Source organism: Carlito syrichta, unplaced genomic scaffold (assembly GCF_000164805.1).
Source record: "Carlito syrichta isolate Samal-C Ts95f unplaced genomic scaffold, Tarsius_syrichta-2.0.1 Scaffold304701, whole genome shotgun sequence".
NCBI classification, from domain to species: Eukaryota; Metazoa; Chordata; class Mammalia; order Primates; family Tarsiidae; genus Carlito; species Carlito syrichta.
The window spans coordinates 97372-115340 of NW_007248797.1; the positions used below are offsets into that span (position 1 = coordinate 97372).

Consider the following 17969-nt stretch of genomic DNA (forward strand, 5'->3'; position numbering starts at 1 on the left):
AGAAAATCTTTAGAAGTATGTTTTTCCTTCAGTGCCTCCAGAAGTTCTGAAAGGCTTCATCCCACGGAAAACCAGGAGAACTGTGTGTCTTCGTTCATTTTCGGTTCACTGGTTATCCTTGTTTTCTTTAGTAAGTTCTGGGAGGACTCTGTATCCTATTTTCAAATGGAGTCTTTTTGGCTGCAAGTACCATTAGTCAGTATTGAAGCTGACACCATTCTTTTCTTCTACCTTGCAAGCCAAGAGGGAGCCTTCCAGTGAGGGGGCAGGGCCCTCCTTCCCACAGTTTAGCATAGTTGGTTCACTAGGGTCAGGAGGGCCTACCTGTGACCCAACTCTGGTGTCTCAACCGGTGGGGGTCAAGGATTCATTGGAGAATATGCTGGAATCCAGGGAGATAAATTGACTCACTCTCCATAAAAATGCCCAGAGCCACACAGTTGTGTGATTTCTGAGGCTGAGGTTACTAAACTAACCCTTATATCCTCAGGAGTTTGACGATTTGAGGTTAAAAATCTGCTGGTCTGGTATAAAAACCACACATAGGCTCCTTCTGCATGATAGCTTGAGTATTATTTTGGACCCAAACAGCTGGAATGAACATAGGGAGAATTCAAGCTGTTGCACGCTACCAGAAGAGAATTGCTTGTTACTCAGTCAGCTCCTTTCTGAAACTCCGAGGGTGATTTTCATGGCAAAGAATAAACCTTACACAGGCATGCCCGCTCTGAGCTTGCTCTCACTCAGCATGCCCTTCCCCCATTTCTGCTCAAAGCCAACTTGAAATTTTTCTTCAAGATGCTCAGTTGTCATTGCTTCCGAGACACTTTTCCTGGATCCTCACCTGTACTTCAGTATCCCTCCTCTGTGCCCCACTACTGTGCATGTGTCTGTCGTCATGTCACGTTGCTGTAATGACTTGTTCCCTAATGGTCCCTCTACTAAACCGTGAGCTCACGTCGGGTTCAATGTCTGACTTATTCCCGTATCCTAGTGCTTAGCCTGGGCCTGGTATTCAGAAGATGCGCCATCACTGTGGGTTGAACTGAGCCCTCTTCCCTAATCCCCTCTGCCCCAGAGTTGTTCTCCAAGGCAGGGACAGGTGTCTCTCTGAAGTCCGTGCTCTCTCCCTTTGTCCAACAACCCCACCGGCCTCTGCCATATTAGCAGTAAAAATCCATCAGAAGGAGTTGCAGCTTGGCTGATCTGAGTCTGTTTGTCAACTTTGTGCACAGATTTGGGAAACAAAAAGGATTAATAAGACTGGCGGCGTGCAGTAACTCCAAGGCTGGTTATCGTTTCATTTACAATAAGGCAGCCATGTCAATGCCCTGGCGCGCTCCAGCAGTTTCTGGAATAGAAGTAATAGAATTTCTGTAGTTAAGCAGCTGTCTTTTCTGTGGCTGGGAGCGCTCATGTAGAAATCCGTAATGTAGGAAGGCCATGATGGAGACCTGGCAGGAGGATTACAGAAGGCAGGGTTACCCCAGGCCCTAAGGCTGGCGATGGCCTTGGGACCAAACTTGCCCAAGCATAGAAAATGGCAACTCTGTTACATTTTCTCTCTCTTTGTTTTTCTTGGGTAAGAATGCAATCTGCGTGGGAGCTGGGGACAAGCCCATGAATGAGTATCGTTCCGTTGTGTACTATCAAGTCAAACAGCCACGTTGGATGGAAACAGTCAAGGTAATAATAATATTAATAATAATAGCAGCTAGCATGCATTTAGTTCTTATGATGAACCAGGCAGCTTTTTATGTTCTTTGTTTAACTAACTAATTAATTAATTAATTTGAGCTGGGGTCTCACTCTGCAGCCTTGACCTCCTGGGCTCCAATGCTCCTTCTGTCTTAGCCTTCCAAGTAGCTGGGCCTACAGGCATGCACCACCACACCTGGATTATTTTTATTTTTTTATTTTTTATTTTTGTAGAGAAGAGGTCTTGCAATTTTGCCTAGGTTGGTCTCGAACTTCTGGGCTCCATCAAGCCTCCTGCTTTGACCTCCCAAATTGCTGAGATTGCAGGCATGAACCACTGTGCCTGGCCCAAGTGCTTTATTTAAATAGTTCATTTCTTGTTTACATCAGTCATGTGAGGTTTGTACTGATATTTTCCTCATTTGATAGATGAGGAAACTGTGGCACAGAACAGGTAAGCAGCTTGCCTGTGATCACACTGCCGGTAAATGTCAGAGCCGGGATTCAAACATGAGCAGTTTAACTCTCGGGCTGTGCTCTTTACAGCTTCCCAAGGGAGCAGAACACTGACTGGTGCAATTAGCATTCTTCCTCCTTTTTATGAGAGCAGTTGAACAAGGCAGTTGTGAGCAGGAACTCTGGATCCAGTGCTAATGCTTTCCAGCTGTGTGACCTTGGGCAAGCCTTGCTCTGTGCCCTGGTTTCCTTGTCTGTAAAATGGTAGCAACAGGGTTGACTATAGAGATGAAAGGGTTTACTGCACATAGCACTGCCAAAAGAGTCCTTGGAAGAGAGCACACATTCAGTTAATACAACTCATGATCATACTTGGCAGAGTTCTTAGTTTGGAAAATGGAACTGGATTTTACATTCCTTTGAGATCCCCTCTCAAACACTTGACCGTTGCCTGTTTTTTACCCACACCTCTACAAGGCAGTGTAATTCATGGTGGGACATGGTATGCAGCTTTGTGCCTCTCTGTGTAGTAGTGGAAAAAGGAGAGAGAAGAGGCAGTAGTTCAAAATATGGGCTGCAGTCTCCCTCAATGTCCTTCTCATATGGCTTTCCCTCCAAAATGTTCTGAGGAATACTAACTGGTGTTTTATTAAAATAATATTCCCTGCTCAAATAAATGTAATACGTGCTGAGAAATTTGAGATCAAATATAGAAGTCAAAGACTTTTTTATTTCAGGTTCTCAGAGCTTTTGAGATGTAAATGTGCTCTGCAGATCTGCAACAGGAAGTGAAAGTGCAGGGCACTTCCCAAACTTCATGGAATATGGAGCATTTTCTTTTTTCTAGCCTTATTTCTAATAGACTGTTGAACATATCTGGGAAATTCCTTGTTTTAATCTAAGCAAGTGGGATGCTTGATGGATTAATGCAATTGTGAACAACATATAAGAATATATTATTATTATTATTATTTCTTGATTTGGAGTCTCACTGTGTCACCCACACTGAAGTGCAGTGGTACAATCATGGCTCACCACAGCCTCAACTTCCTGGGTTCAGGTGATCCTTTTACCTCAGCCTTCTGAGTAGCTGGGATTACAGGTGCACGCCACCACACCTGGCTAAATTTTTGTAAAGACGAGGTCTTGCTTTGTTGCCCAGGCTTGTCTCAAACTTGTGGACTCAAGCAGTCCTCCCCCCTCAGCCTCCCAAAGTGCTGGGATTATAGGCATAAACAACCACACCCAGCTTAGAATATATTATGTTTTTCTTCACAAAATGTCCTGCTCAATTCTGGGGCCAATCATGACATACTTACTGGAGGGACACAGGATGGCAAAAAGAACTTCTTTAGCTCTGGGTTTCAGCAGAAGTCACTATCCATAAAGGCTTTGAGTCCTTGGAGACACCCCTCTGGATCTGAAGCAACATCCTAGCATGTGCCCAGTGACTTGTCAGGCAGTGGAAATGGAGGCCCTGTGGGGCAGACTGATTCTCTTGATCGTCCTTCATGGGTCCAGGACCTTCCTAACATGGAATTGTCAGCCAGTCCTCTTGTTGATGGTGCTCAACCCAATAAACTGTGCCATTCTACTTAGCAGTGAGGAGTGACAGAACCCACAGAAGGCCTTGAAATGCTTAAAAGATGCCTTTTGGGAATGATTCCTAGATGGGAGTGGCATTAAGCACAAATATTCACATCACTAGATTATCACACTAAACAGGGAGGAATAACCTGCATTGGAATATGAATTTTGAATTAATTCAGTGAACAGTGAAGCTTGATCATACTTTCAGATATCTCTGCCATATAATTAGTAGCATTATTGACTCACTCTGGGCTCAAGGTCTCACATTCCTTTTCAGTGTTAGCTATTCAAACCCAATGGTTCTTGACTAGTCACACATATTACTATTTTCCTCAGTGCATCTCCCTGTACTCACTGTCTTGAAATTGATGACCTGCCCAACTTTGGGGTCAGGAAATTTTTTTTTTTTTTGAGTTGGAGTCTCACTCTGTTGCCCAGACTGGAGTGCAGTGGCCGCTCCCGGCCACCACAGCCTCAACCTGCTGTGCTCCAGCGATCCTTCCACCTCAGCCTTCCAAGTAGCTGGAACTATAGGCGCGCGCTACCTTGCGCGGCTAATTTTTGATTTCTTGTAGAGATGAGGTCTCGCCAAGTTGCCCAGGTGGGTCTCGAACCCACGGGCTCAGGCAATCCACTCACCTCAGCCTCCCAAAGCGCAGGATTACAGGCTGAGCCACCGAGCCCTGAGGGGTCAGGAAATTATTACAACAGGTTGGGTCTCTCTTCTTTGTACTCTTGTGCACCTCTGTACATCTCTGGAAACCCTTTTCGCTCCATGTGGACAGGAAGCCTCTGGGTATGAGGACTCCACTTTATATCAGCATGGCCAGTACCTCATGATTGCAGCTTCTAGGAACCATTCAGTATGCAGGTAAAGGATGACTTGGACTGCGGTTACCCATAAGGCTCTCAGTTCTTTTGCTCTGTCTGAAACACAGACAGAATGGTGGACCTCCTCAGGCTCAACTCTCATTTTCTGCAACAGAAAGTGCCCTAAAGTATAAATCTGTCTTATAGGCAGCCATACAGTGCAAATTTGTTCCTTTTAAAAATCAAAGTGTCTTTCTTGCAGGTAGCTAAACTTCTCTGCATTGGCCTGAATTGCACATTGCAGAGGAGCTGTGAGGCTTTGGGAGGTGGGCAGTGGAGAGCCAGGCCAAAAGCATCGCAATCAGTGGTGCCAGCAGGCCCCTCACTGCACAGGGATACCGGGGTGACCAGTGGCTGATTGTCTTAGCTCAGTGTCCTTGGAAACAAAAGTATCTGGGCAAGTGTCTAACCAAGGGTGGGATGAGCCCTAGGATTTTTCCAAATATTATTGGATTACAGCATTTTTTATTAATTTGCATAAGTAAGAGTCCTCCAGCAAGCCCCCTAATGGCCATTGTTAATTTGCTAAGCCCTGCTGCAATCGCCAGAACTCCTGGAGTGTGTAAGGAAAATGTGTATTGTGCAGTTTGCAGTGCATCAAATCCTGTGCTAAAGTTATGTGACTTTTATATCAATTTGAGGAGATTCATTTTTCCTCACTATAATTTACGAACCTCTTTTCATTGGCTGGGAATGCAATTTGCCAAATGGATTACATTTAGTACTTTATTTTCTCTTCATAGCTAGTTCTTATGTAATTTATTTACAGTTCATCAGGCTCCGATGGATGGATCGTAAATCAGCAGGCAGCTCTCTCAGTTAAATGGTCAGGCTACTGTTAGGGTGGGGTGTAGTGGGGAGGGCCTTTTAACTCATTGGCTTCTGAGCTCTGGTTTCTGCCTCCTAAGGTGGCTGTCCCCATTGAAGACATGCAGAGGATCCACCTACGATTCATGTTTCGACATCGGTCATCTTTGGAATGTGAGTACCTAACCAGATGGTGTCTCTGCCGCTCTCCTAAGGGAGGAGAATGGAATAGCTGGGTGGTCCATGTGTCATTTTCTTTCCTGATCCCACAATGCTATTTCCAGCTAAAGATAAAGGAGAAAAGAACTTTGCCATGTCCTATGTGAAGCTGATGAAAGAAGATGGGACTACTCTGCATGATGGATACCACGACTTGGTTGTCCTTAAGGTACCATGAGTTGGAAGGAACTATGCACTGAGGGTGGTCCTGGAAGCAAGGGAATTATGACAGAATTGTTTAGTGGACAACGGCAGGGACCCAAGAAGCACACACACCAGCGTTTATCAGCTGTGTGGCCTTTTACAAAATCTTGACTTCTCTGGGCCTGTTTCTTCATCAGTGAATAATTGTGAAGATAATTCGAGACAGTGCATGTAAACATGGCGGTGATGAATACCTGGGCAAGCTCAATAAATGGAGAAGGTTATTGCTATATACAGAAATACTCTTGGCTCTGTAAGGACCTCTGTGGGATGTGAAAGACCTACAGTGAACATTTGAGAGATGCTGCACTGTAGTTAATGGAAAAATACTACAATCTACGGTCCTGATCCTGCTGCCAACGAAATCTGGAATCATCTCACATGCTTTCTGAGGCTCAGTTTCCCTTTTCTTGAGCGGTGATGGCAATATTTATGACAAACCAATAAGATGACCCATGTCAACATGAAGGGAGTACAGATATCCACTATTTTTATTTTTACATAATGACACTTGGGCTGTTTTTGAGAAGTGGAGATAAGTGTTTGTCTTGATGTTGTCTGCATGCTTTCCCACACATCCTCTTATGACAGTGGGATGCATCTCCTACTACCTGGCTGGGGGCAAGGATCAAGCTCTTGCCCTTGCCTTTCTTCTTCTCTTTTTTGTTACCTTTTTTAACCTTGTAGGATGAAATTGCCATTTGCCTGTGGTATTCATGGCAAGCACAGTGTCATTCAGACCTCATCACATGATACTCTTCTCTGAGTCACTTTAATTTTTCCAGAAAACTCCCCTTCTTCTGTACAACCTCTGTCTTCTCATTTAGAACACATAGAGGTTGTTCTTGTCTTGAAAGCTATTCTTCCCTAGCAGATTGTAAACTCCTTGGTAGCTGAGACCCAGTTGCAGTCAGCTTTCTTTTTACTTACCGTTATTAAGTCCCAGTTTCCTCAACTGAGGATAATTATGGTATCTACTTAATATGTTTATTGTGAGGCTTAAATGAAATGAACTAAGGTATATAAGGCACTAGGTACAGCTCTGGGTGCAGTGTAAAATAAATGTTATCTCCTGTAATGACTACTACTAATCATTCAGCATGCCAGGGCACTTAGTGTCTATCACTCTGCTATGTATTCTAGCTGCATTGTCCTATTATGACTTCTCAGGTTTTCTAGGAATTAGGGATTATGATTATCTTCATTTTGTACATGAACAAAAAATGAGGCACAGAGAGGTCAAGGGGTATTTATCCAAGGTAGCATAGATCTGTGAATGGTAGATCAGAGGCTAGATCCCAGGGCATTCTTACTCAGTGCCTTTGCCATTAACTTACTCTTTGAGTTAGATTCCTTATCTTGCTGATGGGTATGTGTTATGATCTCAAGAAAAATTAAGGTGAATTAAAGTGGCCTATCCAGGCATCTTAAATTGTCTTCTTTGCCATGAATGAAGTTCACAGAGCCTTCAACTGGTTGATCAACCTTTTTTCTATTATTATAACTTTAGATTCTTGCCTATTTTGTGGAAAAACAGCCCAGCCTCACCATCTCTGATGATTTTTCTCATTGTTTATGACCCTTCCTATCCCACAGTGTGTAATTAGGCCACTGCAAGCTCTGTGTAGTATTGGGCATGTAGCCTTGGCTTGGGCATAAACCAAAGTGTTGTTTCCAGGGGGACAGCAAGAAGATGGAGGATGCCAATGCTTACCTGACCCTTCCTTCTTATCGACACCATGTGGAAAACAAGGGGGCCACGTTGAGCCGAAGCTCCAGCAGTGTTGGGGGTCTCTCTGTCAGCTCCCGGGATGTGTTTTCCATTTCCACCCTGGTGTGCTCCACAAAGCTCACCCAGAATGGTAACGGGATCAAGAGTTTTGTCTGTGGGAGTTGTGTGTGTGTGTGTGTATGTGTGTGTGCACATGCACGCACATGTGTGTGTTGTGTGCATGCCCACACCAAGGGAGGTCCTGATATGGACAGTTTAGGCCAATAACAGTAATTCTGCATGTCTGGACTCTATTTTAGTGGGCTTGCTGGGTTTGCTGAAGTGGCGTATGAAGCCTCAACTGCTACAGGAGAATTTAGAAAAGTTGAAAATTGTGGACGGAGAGGAAGTGGTGAAGGTTAGTGGGGCTTCATTTCGTTTCTATTCATCCAGCAGTGACAAAACTTTCAATCTTGGGTTGTTCCAGAGGAGAAACAAAGTGCTGATGAGATAGAGACACCTTTTCTCTGACAATGGGACTCACTGTCCCAGGTTGCCATGAGGAGTCTTTATGGGGAAATCCAGGCAGGGGGGTACTTGGTTCAATGGCACTGAATGTTGAGCGGCAGAAAACTGTGGTTGTGCTCAGTCTCTGGAAATAGATCAGCCCGGGTGTAAATCCCAGCTCTCCCACGTGTCAACTTTATGTGATAATATTATGAATGTGATATAGTTATCAGGGCTGTTAAGAGCATTCAAGGTGATAATGTTTAAAAATTACTCAGCAGTTTCTAACACATAGTATACAACAATTAAACCAAAGCACATAAAACAAAGTTCAGCAAACAGTAACTATTATTTTTGTTGTTGTATGTTGCTATATAAATAGCAGTATGATCTCTTAGTACTACCTACACATCATTGTTAGAAATAAAAAGTATTCTTAGTTTCTGTTGCTTGGAGAGCATTATGTATTAAAGATGAGAAAAGGAAAGACATAGGGCTTACATTTTAAGTGAAACAAGCAGAAAACAATGCAAAGGTCAGACATATTATTACATCCACAGGGTAGTGGAGAATAAAAAGTGTCTGAAGTGCACGTCTAATTAGAGTAACCCTTCTCCCCGGCTCTATGAATTGAGACAGGTGTTTCCCAGTGGTCCTGGCTATCTTGTGTCCATCAGGAACTTGGAACAGCTAGAAACACTGAGATTAAGCATCCTTATATGGTAGCTCTGTGTTTTGAGGGATTATAGGAACTATTGATCCATCCCTTAGGAGGGAGGAAAATCAAGCTTTACTTAATTGTCTATACCTGGAGAAGCTGTTGTAGAATTTCCAGATCCTTTAAATGTATACTATCGACCCACCCACCTTCAGCAATGGCAGGGTAATTTTCCAGCTCCCACCTTTATAAGGTCCATAGCCTTTGGGTAGCTTGGAGAAGTCATGGGGCAGGGGGACTTTCCATTGCCTCCCTTTTGCATTTTTTAAAAAAGTTTTTTATTGAGGCATACTGTACATATGATTAAATAGGTACAGAGCAGTTATCTCAAGAGTACAGCTCAATGAATTTTTACACACGTATACACCCATGTACTTACCACCCAGATCAAGATGCTGAACATTTTTAGCATTATAATAGATTCTCTCAGACCCTTTCTCAGTCAGTAACCCACTTGGGGTAACCACTATCCTGACTACCATCATCATAGATGGATTTTGGCCTCCTCTTGAATTTGATAAAAATGAAGTAGAAAGGAATGTGCATTTTTAGCCTGGGCAACAAAGTAAGACCTCGTCCCTACAAAACATAGAAAGATTAGCTGGGCATGGTGGCCCATGACTGTAGTCCCGGCTATTCAGGAGGCTGAGGCAGAAGGATCACCTGAACCCAGGAGGTTGAGACTATAATGAGCCATGACTGTGCCACTGCACTCCAATCTGGATGACATAGTTAGAACCTGTCTCAAAAAAAATGTACATTTTTGTTCCTGATGTATTTTGCCCAGCATAATCCTTCTGAGAGTTATCCTCACAGTTGCATGTAGAAGTAGCTTGCTCTTTAGTATGGCTGTAAAGTATTCTCTAGTGTGAAGATGCCATCCATTCCGCTGTTGATGGACAATTGGTTTCTTCAAGTTCTGGCTCTTGTGAATAACACTGTTCTAGACCTTTCAAACATGGCATACAGTGGATGTGTGCTCTCACTCTTGTGGATAGACACTGAAAGGTGGGGTTGCCAAGTCACCTGTACTCTTTCTTATTTTTGAAATAACATAGCCTTCATCATTTCATCCAGTTTCTCCAGGACACTCTGGACGCTCTCTTCAACATCATGATGGAGCACTCTCAAAGTAATGAGTATGACATCCTTGTCTTCGATGCTCTGGTAAGAGAGAGGGGACGGGATTAGACATTAGTGTGTGTCTTACTGTGAGAGTACTGAGAACTTGTAGCCCTCAGGGCACTTTTCATGAATTCTTTGGAGGCTTTGTAATGTTTGGCAACAAGACCAATGAATGAGGACTGTTTCTTTTTGTTTTTTTCTGGTTCATTTGAAAAAATGCGTTAGGCACAGTGGGTAAAAAGGGGATTTTAAATGTTGGTGACTTGTTGAAGGTACATGAAGCTAGAAACTGTGAATGATCAGTTTTCCATGAATGCTGGAAACTAGCTCCTGACTGGGTTACAAAGCAACCAGAATGTTTTCTGACTCTCCTTTTACCTTCTTCCTCATGTTCTCCAACTCACCAGAGCCATTACACTCCTGCCCACCCAGAACCTTTCATGGTGGTATGTCTTCCAGATCTTTCTTCCACCAGTCCTCCCATATGGTCTCATTCTCCTTGGCCTGTCACAACTCAGGTTTTCTCAATGTCATGTCAAAATAAACACACAAAATATCTGCAGTGGGGTGTCAGTGCCCCAAAAAGTCTTCAAGTGTTAACCCCTTGTGTCATGGATATTTGCATTTTTAAAGAGGTTAGTTGGAAACAATTGTGGCTTAATGAAGTGCTTCCCCAACAGGATATCTTAGAATGCTAGCCCTTCAGGAAAGATGTTTCATGACAGAAATAGCCTTTGATTAATTAACTTAGGAAAGTGCTGAAAATTGAATGACCCTCTTAGAAATTCACAGTGCACATAAGTATATTAAAGACTTAAAAACGTCTGTAATATGGAAGGCAGTCTAATGATTATTACCTGAGATATCTCAGACCTACCTGACCATGAAATCCTTATATCTTATAACATCCTGCAGTGCATGTCACGAAACCCTTTTCTGGGGGAGATGCTACCTTAATGAAAAGGACTAATTATATATTTGTGAGCTAACTCTTGGGTAAAAGGATTTTGATAAGGGTTGAATTACGCCAGGTAAATACATCTTCCTGCCCAGGGTTTGCCCTGAAAATACTGATTCCTTGCATATTCATCAGATCTACATAATAGGACTCATTGCAGACAGGAAATTCCAGCATTTCAACACTGTCCTGGAGGCCTACATTCAGCAGCATTTCAGTGCCACGTTGGCTTACAAGTAAGTCACTGCGCCCATGAGGGTTTCTTGTCCACTTCCTGTTTGCCCTACCAGGATGCCCAGGGTACAGGGACTTGAGTAATTCCCTTTTGTCACTAATCTATGTGAGCTCTCAATTTTCTGACAAAACCCAACCCATGCCTGGGTTATTTGGATTTAAAAAAGAAATGCAAGACCCATAGGTTGGGCTGTATTCTGTATGGTGACAGTAGTACATGAAAGTGCTCATTCATTCATTCAGAATGAATTATTATTCATTGAACAGTTACTAGTGGTGGACACCAGGACTCAAAGCCTGGAGAGAAGACAGAACACACACCAAGTAGCTCAGTCTAGCTTGGGTATAGACAATCAAGGGTTAGCGATGGGAATGATACTGCAAAGTTCAGTGGTAGCAAGTTTGTAAAGGAGCCTTGAAACGCAAAGGCCAAGTGGTTTGCAGCCTTGAAACGAAAGGCCAAGTGGTTTGCAGTCTCCTCTACTAGTAAAGAAGAAACTTGAAAATTTTCTAAGCAAGAGAGTTCCATGATATCACAAGCACTTTCTATAGAAACAAAATGCTGAAAAAGACATTGTTACCACCATTAATTAGTCTCATGGTAGCCTGATTGTGCTACTAGTTTTCCTAGGCAAAATATATTTTTTTTTCCTCACTAATTGTTTATTTGCTGCCTTTTTATTGGCTGGAAATACTTATTCATTCCATGTAATAAATATAATTTTTAAGCAGAATTATTTTAATGCTTAAAAACGAGTAAGTGAGCTTGACTATACCACCACCTTTAACCTCTGATTGAATGCTTTATAATTTACTGAGCAAACTAATTACCATTCTGTGGACTGGAAAGAGATGTGTTTTGAAAATATTATCCCTTGTTTAGGAAATTGATGACAGTGTTAAAGACTTACTTGGATACTTCCAGCAGAGGAGAGCAATGTGAGCCAATCCTAAGAACTCTAAAAGCTTTGGAATACGTGTTCAAGTTCATTGTTCGGTCAAGGACATTATTTTCACAGTGAGTACTTGTTATGTAAGAGTGATTGATTAGTTCTGCAATTCCTCTGGGATACAACAGCACTGTTACTGTAGGAGAAACTGGTTTAGAAATTATAACCAGCTGTTGGTAAAAAATAGCTTAAAAATCCAACCTACAGAGTTATGAGTATGTAATAAGTGTACCCTCTAAGTTCATTTGGGAAAGAAAGAGAAATCATAACATGTTACAGAGTTATGTTTCATCCAGTAAATGTGATTTGCAAATTGGAGGCTCCTCTGTGTTTCATGTAACATTTTTCATTTAATTTGAGATATGGTGAATATTTTCCAGGAATCCATATCCAATGTTAGAGGGGCTGGGAGCAGGAATAGCAGAACCCAGGTGTTTGACAATTATTTGACTCTAGTAGGTTGTGCAGGGCAGAAGAACTGGTGTCTGAAGTTGACCTGTCTCTCCTTCAGATCCCAGTGGCCAATAAGTGAGATGATGTATTAGAGCACTTTAAGAGATATTGATGGCCAGTATCACAGAGGCTAGCTACGTTTTTGAAGGGTTTTGGAGGTGATGGCCTTCAAATGCAATCTACTAAAGAACAAGTCATAATCATCCTGTTTATAAGGCAAAGTTAGGGAGAAGATTGGTTGTGTGTGTGATCAGGTTGGTTGTGTGTGATGGGAAATAAGAAAAAACGTGCAAGGAAATTATTGCCTGGATTTTTATCAGTCAAATGAAGAACACTCACCTGAAATTGATTAGGGAGAAACAGAACTTTATTTCACATCACTGAAAAGTCCACGTAGTAGTTGGTCCTAGATATGGCTGAATCTAGATGCTCAATGTTATCAGGATAGTCTCTGTCCCTCTAGATCTTGACTCTGCTTTCCTTTTACTGAGGCAAGTTTTCCAATATAAAGGCTATAGAAGCCTCAGGGTCACATTCTGCAAGCAGAAGCAACTCTAGCTTCTTTGTTGTCCTTGTGAAGTTCTAGGCCAAGAATTGTCTTGGGTCATGTTTTAAGGTCTTAATCAAACAGTATGCCTGGGGGGTGGGAGAGAATATGCAGCTTGTATCGTGGTGGTCACATATGCACCTCTGGAGCCATGGTCAGGTCATGGTCAGGTATGGATCATTCTGTTGGAGAGATGTCTTCCCAAAATTTTGAAGGTGAGAGTCTGTACTCATCATTTTGATCATGACAACGGGTGTGTTGCTAAAGCTTCTGTTTGACAAGTCATCTGAAATGGGTAATCATGTGGGATTCTCCTAAAACACTCTTTAAAATTTCAGATGATAAGTAGAAAGATGTGAGTGTCTTGAACCATACCACAAAACATATATCATGTAAGTTATTCTGAAAGTGAAGTATCTATTTTAGATTCCTCTGACTTGTCAGTTAGTTAAGTCTTAGGAGGTTATTCTTCCAGGTTCAAGAGATACTTGTCAATGATTTGAAAACCAACAAGAGACTCCAGTGAGTCTTTCTAAGAGGAAGTTTGTTGGAGGAGTTCAAGGATTCAGACATTGTAGTTTCAGATTAATAGGCAAGGATACCTTATTCCATCTTCCAGGTGAGAATGTTTAATCTAAAGAAGAACACATGCTTTCTACTTATCATATCCTCTTCCCTAGTTCTTCCTTTTGGTTTGTTTATTTTATGTTTACCCTTCCTCCTGTATTGCATTCTTTTCCCTCCCTCCCTCCCTTGCTCCCTCTGTCCATGTCTCATTTCTCTTAGTTTTTGTCTCTTCCAGCTACTGGAACAAAATACATTTGCACATTAGCTTTCTTCTCTGCCTCAAGGCATGTCATCGTGTAAAGCTTCTAACTCTTAAAGTGGTATAAACTCAGTGCTACACAGGAACTCTAAGTGACTTTTGGCTCATTAAGGAGTAGGGCTACCTGTTATTCCTTGCTGTCTCCTTAGCATAGTCATAGGAACATCACTGAAGTTAAGTCAGAAGAGATGTCTCTAAAACAATCTAGGCCTAACCTTGAATCCTTTCTCATGAACAAGTATGTAGGCTGGCCTGCAAAGAGGGTCCAGGGCCTCATGCTAGGAGTAGATTAGTATCTTGTTCATTTTGGAATCTTTAGCCATGACCTGCCCTCCAGTAAAGCCTCTAGAGTGCTGGGAAGGGCTCGGGGTATTTCCCCATACCAGGGCCCATCTTACTTGGAAAACTAGAAAATAGAAACGTCAATGCTTTGAGATTTCTAAACCAGCTGGTGGGAAATCAGAATATAATTGTTGCTTTTGGGCTTATTGTGTCTGATACTGTGTTTCTGTTTCCTGCCGTTCCTTTATTCTCATTCTCCATGTGCATAACTGCAGCTGCTCCAGCTCCTATTATTTATTCCCTTGCCATTTTTCTTTGTACATACTGCACATGAACCCTTGCAAGGGGTAAGGAGTTTCCTGTGTCCATATGAAGGATGCAGTTGAATAAGGGAGAAAGAGTCGTTGTTGAGTAGTGGAATTTTCATTTTATTATATTTTTCGGGATAATTAATTTCAACCTATAGGCCCCCCCCCCAAAAAAGTGAGTTCCTCATCCACCTTTCTTGTGTCACTGGCTCCTGAGTCAGATTCTGGGGCAGGTCTCCCTGATTGACCACATGCCTGTGCCATAGCTGCAAAGGAAGCTGGCAGTGCAGACTTTAGCTTCTGCCAAGCAAGGTAAGCTGAAAAAAATGAGAAGTTCCTAACTTGTAGGAAGTGTGTCCAAAAGGTGCTGGGTAGCCATAAATACGTAACTACCCACTAGGCTTCTGTAGAATGGCTAAGCCCCTGGGAGGCATAGATCACAGTGAGAAGCATTCAGAAAGAGTTGACGTGATTATTTTCCAGGATACAGCTCCCTTACAAAGCCCCTTGTAGTGTCTTTCATCCAGAGGCTCAGACAACCAGCTGTGTGCATCCCTAAGGTTCCTGAGCTTGTGGGATTACATGGAGTCTGGAGCTGACTGTGATGGTCAATTCCATATGATGGACACTGAGCAGCTTCCCTTCTTACTGGCCAGGCACATAGAAATGAGACTGCAGAGCTTCTATAAGGATGACTGTAGAGGAGAAAGATCCAGAACATGGTGCTGCAATTGGGTTTGTTCCCACATTTCTTGGCTCCTTAAAAATCTGAATGCTGCCCCAACCTAGAGAACAGGAGGGCAGTGTGGAATGATGATTGTGAGCACAATTTTCACGTGGGACAGATCTTGGAGAGAATGCTATCTTTGTCCCTGTAACTGCCTGGTTTAGTGAGTGACTCAGCCTCTCCAAGCCTCAGTTTTCTCATCTATAAATCTGAATAAAGCAGTTCTTAGTGTTCTGATGATGAAGTGAGATTATATGTACACAGTGTTCCTTCCAATATCTACTACTTATTTCATGGGTGTAATAAATGTTGGCTATTTTCACCTAGGAGAGATAGCAAGGGTGCTTGTTTTAAAAACACAGACTTAAATTATTAAGAAGTGCTAGTGTCTTGATTCATGTTCAGAATGTGACTTTCTGTTCATGCTGTTCTTGATATTTCTTGCTGTTTATTTTTTGGGAGGCTGGGATACCTTTCACCAGGTGTCTGTGGAATTCTCCTGGCCCTGTCAATTTACCTTGGTCTGCTGCTGGCCTTGTTGGGTGGTCCCCAATTCTGTCTACTACTGTCATTTCCCCTGTGAGTGTGGTCAGGTCCCTCTGGCCAGAGCAGCTGTGGGTCCAGTTCTTGGACTCCTCCCTGCTATGCCTGTCTTCTCTCATCATGCCTTCCGCTTATTTTACAGACATGCCGGTTAGGGTCTTGCTTCCTCCTCCTTCTCCACATAATCCCAATCTTCTGGTGCTGCTCTGCTTCCACACCCTCCTCCTTCACCACCTCCATCCCCACCTCCTTCAGTTCAGTGGTTAGAGGCACAGTCACAAGAGCCAGGCTGCTTGGGTGTGAATTCTGAGTTCGAATCCTACCTTTACCATTTATTAGTGTTTATGACCTTGGGCAAATTATGTAATCTGTTTAAAGCTCAGTTTTCAGCTAGGCTCAGTGGCTCAGCCTGTAATCCTGCGCTTTGGGAGGCTGAGGTGAGTGGATTGCCTGAGCCCGTGGGTTCGAGACCTGCCTGGGCAGTGAGACCTTATCTCTACAATAAATCAAAAAATTAGCCGGGCGTGGTAGCGCATGCCTGTAATTCCGGCTACTCGGAAGGCTGAAGGCGGAAGGATTGCCGGAGCCCAGCAGGTCGAGGCTGTGGTGGCTGGGAACGGCCACTGCACTCCAGTCTGGGTGACAGAGTGAGACTACAGCTCCAAAAAAAAAAAATAAATAAAAATAAAGCTCAGTTTTCTCATGTGTAACACAGGCATAATAGTAGTACCTACCCCATAGGGCTGCTATGTAGACTAAATGAACTGATGGGTTGTCACTCAGCAAGTATACATGGTTATTCACATATCGCCTCCAGCAGTCTTCACAAACATCACATGGAAGACCCATCTCTGCCTCAGTCTCCCACAACTCCTTACACCTTCCATACCACTTGCATTGGGCTCCTTGCCATGGCTCACACTCCTGACCTCAAGCCTTCTCCAAAGATCTGCTTGCTAACTCTGTTTGCTCAAGCATCTCCTTCTCCTTATTTTAAATCGTAACCACTACCCCCTCAGCACTTCTGGTTTTCCTTTCTCTTTCTTTTTTTTTTTTTGAGTTGAGGTTTCACTCTGTTTCCTAGGCTGCAGTGCAGTGGCACAATCACTGCAGCCTGGACCTCCTGGGCTCAGGTCATCCTTCTGCCTCAGCCTTCTGAGTACCTGGGACTACAAGCGCATGCCACCCTGCCTGGCTAAGTTTTTGATTTTTTTGTAGAGAAGAGATCTCTCTATGTTGCCCAGGCTGGTCTTGAACTCCTTACCTCAAGCAATTCTTCTGCCTGGGCCTTCTAAAGAACTTGGGATTATAGGCGTGGGCTACCACACCCAGCTCCTTTTTCTTATTCTTTTTTTTTTTTTTGAGTTAGAGTCTCACTCTGTCACCCAGACTGGAGTGCAATGGCTGCTCCCGGCTACTGCAGCCTCGACCTGCTGGGCTCTGGCGATCCTTCCGCCTCAGCCTTCCAAGTAACTGGAACTACAGGCGTGTGCTACCACGCCCAGCTGATTTTTTAATTTGTTGTAGAGATGAGGTCTCGCTGCCCACGTGGGTCCTGAACCCGCGGGCTCAGGCAATCCACTCACCTCAGCCTCCCAAAGGCGCGGGATTACAGGCTGAGCCACTGAGCCCGGCTTCTCCTTTTTCTTTTTGACTTTTTTTTGTCTTCCTAGAACTCATCACAGTTAATATACTACCTAATGAAAATATTTCATTTACTGCCCACTCTCTGCTAGAATCAGGACAGGAATCTTCAACTGCGTTATGTACTGCTGTATCCTAAGCACTTGGAACATAGTAAGCACTCATTAAATATGAAATTGAACACCATTTCAAGTTCCCTTTCACAGATAAGGAGACTGCGGCTTAGATTCAAGCTCAAAGATCACACAGCCAAGTATGATCTGTGCTTCTTGAGGTGTCTGTGCTTCTTGAGGACCACAATGTGGGATTCTCATGAGGCTTTGCACTGTTTCATCTGGTGAAGCAAAATTTAGAACAGAACTTTTTTTCTGGGACATGCAAGTGCTAGGTCTAGTTGACCAAGTTGAGCGGTTGTCCTCAGAGAGGGTAGCACCGATAGAGGGGGCTGACTTGTTGAGTGCCATCATGCTGAGTGCTAATGAGAGGCACAAGGCTGCAGGGGTTTAGGTCCTAGGTTACATGGTACCATCTCTAAGCACAGTAGGAATTCAGTAAAGAAAACAATGACCTAGAGCACGAGTGGCCAGGAAAG

The 17969-nt window shown here is 43.2% G+C and overlaps 1 protein-coding gene across 1 annotated transcript in view; it reads left to right on the plus strand.

The window, feature by feature from the left end:
- The window catches only part of LOC103263014 (dedicator of cytokinesis protein 2-like), a 298126-nt gene that overhangs the window by 74472 nt on the left and 205685 nt on the right, over positions 1-17969 (plus strand). The window contains exons 15-22 of the mRNA XM_008060687.2: positions 1588-1686; positions 5523-5595; positions 5706-5809; positions 7523-7706; positions 7876-7973; positions 9858-9947; positions 10999-11099; positions 11981-12115. Coding sequence (XP_008058878.2) covers positions 1588-1686; positions 5523-5595; positions 5706-5809; positions 7523-7706; positions 7876-7973; positions 9858-9947; positions 10999-11099; positions 11981-12115 — 884 coding nt within the window. The remainder of the gene's footprint in view (positions 1-1587; positions 1687-5522; positions 5596-5705; positions 5810-7522; positions 7707-7875; positions 7974-9857; positions 9948-10998; positions 11100-11980; positions 12116-17969) is intronic.